The sequence below is a fragment of the Colias eurytheme genome, chromosome 3 (assembly GCF_061535395.1).
Source record: "Colias eurytheme isolate Ceu_HAF_F1 chromosome 3, ilColEury1 Martin Lab GWU primary, whole genome shotgun sequence".
Lineage (NCBI taxonomy): Eukaryota > Metazoa > Arthropoda > Insecta > Lepidoptera > Pieridae > Colias > Colias eurytheme.
In genome coordinates, this window is record NC_142982.1 from 3461501 (window position 1) to 3470333 (window position 8833).

Here is an 8833-nt window from a genome sequence, read left to right on the forward strand (position 1 = left end):
TAGCACAGAATTTAATTAACAATATTTTTTATTTTGGTGTAAAACGTAATCACACTAAATTAAAATAATGTTATTATTTTTCATATTTTGAAAATTATAATCTTCAACTCTTTCAAAAGTAAGTAACAAATATAATACATGTCATATTCATTTTCTTATGTTTTGTCTTTTTATTGAATTGTAAACATGTCTATTGATAATTAAAATTAGGTAGAGCAATTTACCCAATGAAATATGCTTACTTTGCTAGAAAGTTTTATTTTTGTTGTCTTATAAGGTGTCTTCATTTACTTTATTTGACGACGCGGTTGGCGCAGTGGTAAAGTAACTGCCTACTGAGCCGACGGTCCCGGGTTCGATCCCCGGTCAGGGCAAATATTTGTGTGATGAACTCAATTATTTGTTCTTGGGTCTGGGTGTTATTATCTATATATGTATTTATTAAATATTATATTTGTCGTCGCCTAGTACCCACAACACAAGCCTTAATTGAGCTTACTGTGGGTCTAGGTCGATTTGTGTAATAATGTCCTATAATACAATAATATTCATTTAATCCATTCTTCTCGCACTAATATACTAAATTGATCGTAAAGCACCCTAAACTATGAAATCTCATATTATAGTTTTCGCATTAAATACGATTAGGATCCTCATACAACAAGTAAGAAATAGAATAGACCTATAAATTTAATATTAATAGCTCTATTATATTTATTAATTAGTAATAAAGATGTAATTGATCTAGATCGAATTATAACTATTTTTTTATCCCGATGTGATACTGGTTAAAATTAATCAAGCTTGAAGGAAAACCTTGGTGGTTAACACATGTATTTATTAAATGAAAAATATTATTTACAGTATAATTGATAAATAGAGAATATTTAATATCACATACATTACTACTAAATTTATACTACTTAAGCTTGACATAATGTTATCAGACAAAAATAATCCTTCTGGAAAAATGCAGGATATCTATTGAAAGGAAAACTACACAACACATAACTTATTACTCTATCTTGCTTTTCATCATGTAGACATGCATAAACGTTTATTTTCTGAATTCGAATCGGTAGTTTAATCTAAAAGCTATGCATCTCCGTCAAAGACAGGCATCGATTGTATTGAGATCTAATCTTCCAACATTACATTATATGAACGCATCAAAACTTGTTTGAATCGAATGCTTCCTTGCGCTGCATCGTAGCATGAAATGTCAATCACTCCTAGATAATAAGAAAAATAAGAAAACTAAGACGTGATATGAAATTCTATAACATCATCTAAGTGCACACAAAGGAATGTTAATTCTTATCTTCAATTTAGATGTGAAATTGCACGCGAATGTATCGTTGTTTAATACGTTAAAATGATTCATGATTATGCAGAAGCGTCAGTTAAGAGTTTATAATATAAGAGCTTTTGAGAATTTGAAAATCATCCATTCAACTAGGATAAGTCCACTACTGAAAATAGCCTTCCAAAAATGTGCAATTTGGTAATCTTTGGTTTTCTTAATCTGTCCGCCTGCAGATGTCATTCAAAATCCAGTTGTGGAATAACATACTAAAATTTGATTTCCTACTAAGACTTAACGTGTAAGGGAGCACATTAACATTTCAGTACTCCAAATGTCTTCACGTGGTACATCCTGATAAACAACGGACGAGGCTTTGACGAATGACGGAGGCTCTGAAGGATGGTCTCGCATAAGAAAATAATTTACCCTGACAAGATTAAGCCCAAAATTGACCATCGCTTATTTTATTTATTTCCTCATACTATAACCTGCAATTTGTACAAACAAATTATTATTAATATTATATAATGAAAACTTTAAATCTCTTAAAATGCAAACATTGTGGCATGCGCTAGTAGGTGGGCATCAGCATCAACGCCTTTTTGTTTCTACTCACGTTAACTTAATTATTTAAGGACAACACGCCAACGTCTTTCGCTAAACAATTTAAATCACGTAATCCATTTGCATATGCAGCTAACTAACACTCTTTTTGTATCTTTAGTTAACTTGAGCCTACGCAGTACCTTACAAACAAGTATCGATAAATTAGTCGCCAAGTTTATTAATATAGTCTACTGAAACGAGTATAATAAATTTCACGTTACAAACATTTTGTTGTTTAGAGTCCATTGAACTGAAAGTATAGTTTAATTTTTAGTTTGTTTATTTTATGTCATATGTGTAGTTCGTACGAAATGAGTTCTATGATTTTATTATTGTTTTCAGACTCTGCGTAGAATGCAATAGCAATTTTAGAGTCTTGTTTTGTACTCCTTATTGCTATAAGCAACTAAATTTATAAATGAATTTTCTTTGAATGAAGTTTGATATTGGAGTTGATTGATATTGGTTGGATTTTATCTGCTTGGATTGGAATAGGTTACAAGTATTACAAATTTGGAAAACTTGCAAAAAAAGACCATCCGGGCGGAGCCAGGGCAGTGTATAAATGAAAACTATTTTCCACCTTGGCACGCTTAACAATTATTATTCAGTTAACACACGTACTTAAATAATTTCTGTTAAGCGATTGTTTAAATATATATAACTTTACATTACATAATGTTAGAGTTACATAGATCTAGTGCAAAAAATGTATCTGACTGTAAGTTACTTTCTACCGAATGCGGATGAAGAAAGTATTTATATTATCACTTATTAATATTTGTATTATATAAGTGACACACTCTTAAATTTAATAAAAAGCATAGATATAGCCAGTACGACTTAAAATATATTTTATTAATGTGAGTCATAAGTTTGAGCAACGTTTTGAGATTTTTCCTTTACCACATGATAATAATGTTGATAAAGGTAATTTTTAAGCTTTATAAGTACATTGTATACAGAGTAACCAAACCTTCTCGTCAATATTTTTAGTTTCCTCACATCGTTTGCTATCAGAATATACCCCCATATATTATATCAGCCGATTTTTCCTAGTTTTAGAGTTATGATCTTATAAAGTATTCTTCGCGAAGAACTTCGGAGGTGAAGCAATTTACTTGTTAAATAAACGTTGATTTTTTAATGTTCCGTTTTGTAACATGATCCTGGAAAGTTCCAAAATAACTGTTTCTTATTATAAATACAGTTCATTCATAAGTTTCTTTAGAATATTTTTAGGGTAGCGCGCTGCATCTTAGGCCACTTCTCAGCCTACCATCAGGCGAGATCCTGGTCATGCGCTTACTTATCGTACAATAAAAAAAATTGTTCGATTGGATTCGTCGCGAAGGTCATTTTGTTATAATAATTAAAACAGAAAAATATGTCTGGACTGGTAATCATTTTATTATTTCCCTGAAATTATACGATTATTTCATTATGTAGTAGGAAATACATGGTTCTCAATTGATATAGATATTAGTACATAATCAATTAATTGGGTATTATATAAAAATTGAATAACGCCTCGAAAGTTATATACAGGGTGGAAATTTTCGATGGGCCCTGGAGGGAAAGTACTTGAAATATTGGAGTTATCAAGTGCAACGACAGCTTTCAAAAAAAGAAATAAACAAAATGCAATCTAAGATACAATCATTCTAAAAAGATTCCTCCTTTTTAGAATGATGCTAGATATAGAGAGATATAGATATATAGAGATATATATACACACGGATACATACAATTTCGTTGACCTTATTATATTTTCTTTCATCTATAAATAGTACAAAAAAAAAATTATAGATATTTATTAATATTATCTTCTTATGTTGTGTACCATGAGGAGCATGAATTACTAATCTATTATAAGGGTTCATGTTACAAGCAAGTACGATTAGCCAAAAGCCTTTCTGAGGTAGGTTCCGTTCAGAGCCAGAGATACCAAACCATTAAAGATGGGCTAAATGTGGGAAGTCAAAATACGACTTTTAGAATACTTCTTTCTTGACCTTAGAATGTTAAGAAACTAGATTTGGATTAAAATCATTAGAGATTATATAAAATAATAATAATAATCGACTGAAAAATGAATATTCTTTCAAGAGAATTTCTCGGAAAACTTTCTAGGAAATGGACCGATCATAAATTTTTAACTGCGCAACTGAATTCATTTCCTTATAACATTCTAAGAATTCACAAAAAAAATTCATTGGAATCTAATTATATCAATATTAGTGATAGATTAACAGTCATTATCATTAGGCTAATTCTTTTGCAGAACGCGTAAACCCATAACAGGATCCAAATGTTCGGAGAACTCGTGAGTGAGAAGTACGGCTGTATACTGATGTTCATTAGTGGGACAGAGATGGCGAAAGTAGTGTAGCCTTTCGCTTAAGTACTCAGCAGCTAAGAACAACGGACAAAAAGTGTTATTGTCAGTGCGCTATAGAGCGCAGTGCGAGTGGCAAGTTCCGATAAGTCACAGAGGTGACGAAAGTTGTGTAGTTCGGGAAAATAGCAGAAGATGGCGTTCAAGTGCAAGTTCATAGCTTTCGCGTGTTTAATCGGTGAGCTATTTACAAAACAGATTGATAATACCGTTATCTATTCATGATAGAGACATTGCATGAATTAATTCAATTGTTTTGTTTGTCTCTACATAAAGTTTGGATTAGACATTCATTTATTTAACATTTATAATGGGGCAACTGCCTGCTTCAAGTAACTAGAATTTCAACATATCTCACTATGTCCTTGACTTTTAAAGAACTTTATTATTTATTCAATTTAAATATTTTAATGTTTTAAACATTGCTTAACATTCGACTGCTTAAAATTTTATTTACGATAGTTGCTTAAGACTTAATTTTCCTTTTAAGCATTTTTCAGTTTATTAAATTTTCCTTCTATACTAACATGGATTGTTTTCTACATCTCTTACAAATAGTTATTATAAAAACCGTTCACTCGTAACAAAGTGCATGTGAAATTAATTAACTCATGACAGGTTTGTTTCATTGTAAGCAACCGCTGATACTTCAAGGAGAAATATGAAATTAGAGTGTTAAGTGGCGCTTGTGTTTGGCAAAAACTTTCGTATGCTACACTCGATTAGGTAACGGAGAAACTGGCACATTGCCAAACTTATGAAGGTTTAGCATCTTGTGATGACTTCATATTAGTAAACACAAAGCTCCATTTTTCGTGGCAAACAACAGAATTACGCAATGGTCACCTTCCTATATATACAGTATTATCTATGGGTCACCTTTCAAACTTTGTATGACCATAATACGTCGATTATCCACTTCATAATACCTCACTTAAACATATTGTTCATTGTAGTTTTGTTGAAAAATAAAAATATATAGTCAGATGGACAATTTAAGCAACAAAAAGATTGCATAAACATGCTTAAAATAACTAAGAAAGCTCCATTGACACGACCTTAAATATCGCATAAAAATAGGAAGTCCACGCCGGTCTCAAAGTGAACGACTTAATTATGTGCATACACACATTATGCAGGAAATGTACCGTATATGTCTGTTTAGTTTTAATTAAATTTTAACTTTGACCTTCTATACATATAAAACAAGCGAATATTTTGTTTTGATCAGGATATGTAAATGTACTGTTTTATTTCTGAATTGTTTCGTACACAATGCGGATTAGAAAGGTGACCAGTCGCTACCAAGAATAATAATACATACACATTATTATTCTTGCATAAACTACACAAGAAATCCATTTAATTCAATGAAATAAAAAGTAAGCGTTCCAGTTGGCATTAATTAGAATCGTAAATGTCGACAATGTTTATAACAATTATTTTAGAACAAGAATGTAATGAAAATAATTGATTATTTCAGCGTTAGCAACAGCAGCAGGTCCAAAGAACAGGAAAGCAGCGAGTACAGCAGCGCCAGCTCGCGTGGCCAGTTCAGATCCGGACACAGAAATCACAAGTTCCTGTCCTGAAGATGGCTTCTTCGCTGATGCCGAACAATGCGACAAATACTACGAGTGCAGGTTAATAAACTGCTTAATTATTCAAATACAAACAAGAAGATTAAATATTTACATATAAAGTTAGCAATAACCAGTACTATCAGCAAAACAAATATTTGACCTTCGGCGCCATATCTTTTTCGATCGGCTAATCACATATCCCATACATTTTTATTTATAAATCAAATCATCTTATTTTCTTATTTTATACATTCCAGAAACGGTGAAATAATTGAAAAGCTCTGCCCCGATGGTATGGTGTTCAACGATTACAACCCTAATGATGAGAAGTGCGACTTGCCATTCAACATCGACTGCTCTCAGCGCCCCAAATTACGTAAGTTATTTTTATTCTAGTTATGTTGTAAAGCTAGTAAATATCACTTGTAGCAAGCACTGTTATAATACTGGATAAAATCAAACAATGCAAAATTTCTGGCAAGAAAAGCTGTTCTGGATTTCGGCTTTTGATGGAACATTCTCGAGTCTTCTTCATAATTTATGATAAGCACACGATGGGAATGCTAAAGGTCAGGTTACACGTGAACGATGGCTGCACGTGCTTGCCATTTTAGTGTGACTGGTTGGTCGCATCAATTTAATCATTATTCAGAGCTAAAGGTTAACTTTGCTCAGAACAACTTTCCATTCTCAAGGGAACCGCGGCCTTGATGGCGCGCTGGAGGAATTTATTGATAACAGCTTTTGTAATCAATATAAAGTAGGGTTTTTACACAACACAGAATAGTGCCAATTTCCTGCCCTATTAAATTGTCATACATAACTAGACGTTGGAATTTAATTTCTTACAATTAACAAATAACCAGAAATTCTAGTTACTGACCTACGATGGATTTGGAGAGTTCAATCATTGAATTGGATTTAATAATATAAAAGCTTAGTCTATGAGACATGTTTTATTCCTTTATATTTTTACTCATTACTAATTTTAACATTACAGAAACACCCATCCCATCTCTACACTGTGTCCGCCAAAATGGTTACTTCTCGCACGAGGAACCTAGCGAATGTGGCAAATTCTACTTCTGCGTGGACGGCAAGTTCAACATGATCACCTGTCCCGAAGGCTTGGTGTACAACGAGAAGACTGGTATCTGCACATGGGCTGATGAAGCTAAAAAGAAGGGATGCGGTGCCGGTGGTGAGATATTTTCCGATTCAGAATATAGGAGGAGTAAAGTAAAGAAGCTTTAAGAAAGGCTGATCGTTTCTCCACATAACTCCATGTTCAATACTATTAACACAAAGCTTCCTAGAATTGAAATACTTACTGCATGAGTCCCAGTATAATAAAACCCAACATTAAACTCATTTAATCATCTCTTCCACAGACATATTCCAGTTCGACTGCCCACAAGTGAACGAAACCTTCGGTCTCACCCACCCACGTTACGCCGACCCTGAAGACTGCCAATTCTTCTACGTGTGCATCAACGGTAACACACCACGTCGCTCAGGATGCAAGCTCGGTCAGGCCTTCGACGATGTACAGAAGAAGTGTGAGTGGGCGAGGAAGGTCCCAGAATGGTAAGCATTCGAATAGATAATAATAATTATCATCAATACGATATTATGATCTAAATAATTTATATAAATTTATAAAGAATAGAAAAAATTCGATCACGAAATAATTTAGTAAAGTCAACTTATATTTGTAATTATACATAGAAAAGTATATTTTTGCTGAAATGGAAAATTTTCAGTAAAATTCTTTTACTACAAGTAAGTCGTAACAAGTAAGATAAAGTACACAAATTACAAGCGAACTCCTTTCAAAATCGTCAATCTGCAAAAAAAAAAAATCTCTAACAGTTTCCATAAACCTTTTACCCAATTTATGAAGAAATAAAGCCTATATACTCTTTTACTTTTTTACTAATCAACAAATATTTTTACAGCAAAGACTGGTACAAGGACCGTCTCACCGATGCTGAATTAGAGGCCCTAGAAAACCCCCCAGTAGCCAAGCCCAAACCCTCTGGTGCCCCATCTCGCCGTAAGCCACAGCGACCCAAAGGCAAAGTAGCTGAAGTCGTAGTAGAAGAAATTGTAGATTAGAAACATAGTATAAGTTAATTAAGTAGTCATTTAATAAATATTTTTTTACACATTTATTCAACGTTTTTAATTTTACCACAGTTTACAAGTTACTTTTATGAATCAAAATTATTTAAAGACTGTTGCACGTTAATAACTGAAGTGCTATTTTAAACTATAAGGAGATAATAAAGTGTTTGAAATTGCATTTTTTTTTTTCGACGAATTAGATGTAAGTTAAACGATAGTATTCAATAAACATATTCACAAATCATCGAATTTTTTAAAAATAGCATTTACTTCTCATAAGCATCTTAGTTATTTTTGTATTTCGTAGTAAATTTTATAATTTGAATCAAATTCGAATATGCATAGTATTTGTATAACTTGCCATATTCAGTAAAATATTTAATAAAATACTTTTACTACTTACCTTAGGGGTAAAAATGAAAAAGATTTTTCTCGTCGGAAATTTTTTACGCTAATTTCTATTTCAAGTAAAGTTATGCATCGTCCGACAAACGTCTTTTGTCTATCATTTTTAGGGTTCCGTACCCAAAGGATAAAACTTGTGCTGTGTGTTTGTCTCCAGGCTGTATCTCATAAACCGTGATAGCTAGAATGCTGAAATTTTCACAAATGATGTATTTCCGTTGCCGCTATAACAAAAAATACAAAAAAATATTTAGGGGGGTCCCCAACCACTTGGCCGGTTTTTTTGGTTCTCAACATTATGTTTTTATTTAACTTATATACTTTCTACGTATCACGTATATGTCCCAAGCTGCATGACTAGACTCATCGAATTTTCTTTTCACCAACATTTGGCATCAGTTCAAAAAT

The 8833-nt window shown here is 32.5% G+C and overlaps 1 protein-coding gene across 1 annotated transcript; it reads left to right on the top strand.

The window, feature by feature from the left end:
- The first annotated feature begins 4328 nt into the window (after nucleotides 1–4328).
- On the top strand, nucleotides 4329–8067 carry obst-B (obstructor-B). The gene is made up of 6 exons (XM_090119422.1): nucleotides 4329–4488; nucleotides 5794–5953; nucleotides 6151–6269; nucleotides 6894–7094; nucleotides 7285–7480; nucleotides 7852–8067. The coding sequence occupies exons 1-6, from the start codon at nucleotides 4446–4448 to the stop codon at nucleotides 8009–8011; spliced, it is 879 nt and encodes a 292-aa protein (XP_089975548.1). The 5' UTR covers nucleotides 4329–4445; the 3' UTR covers nucleotides 8012–8067.
- The last annotated feature ends 766 nt before the right edge of the window (nucleotides 8068–8833 follow it).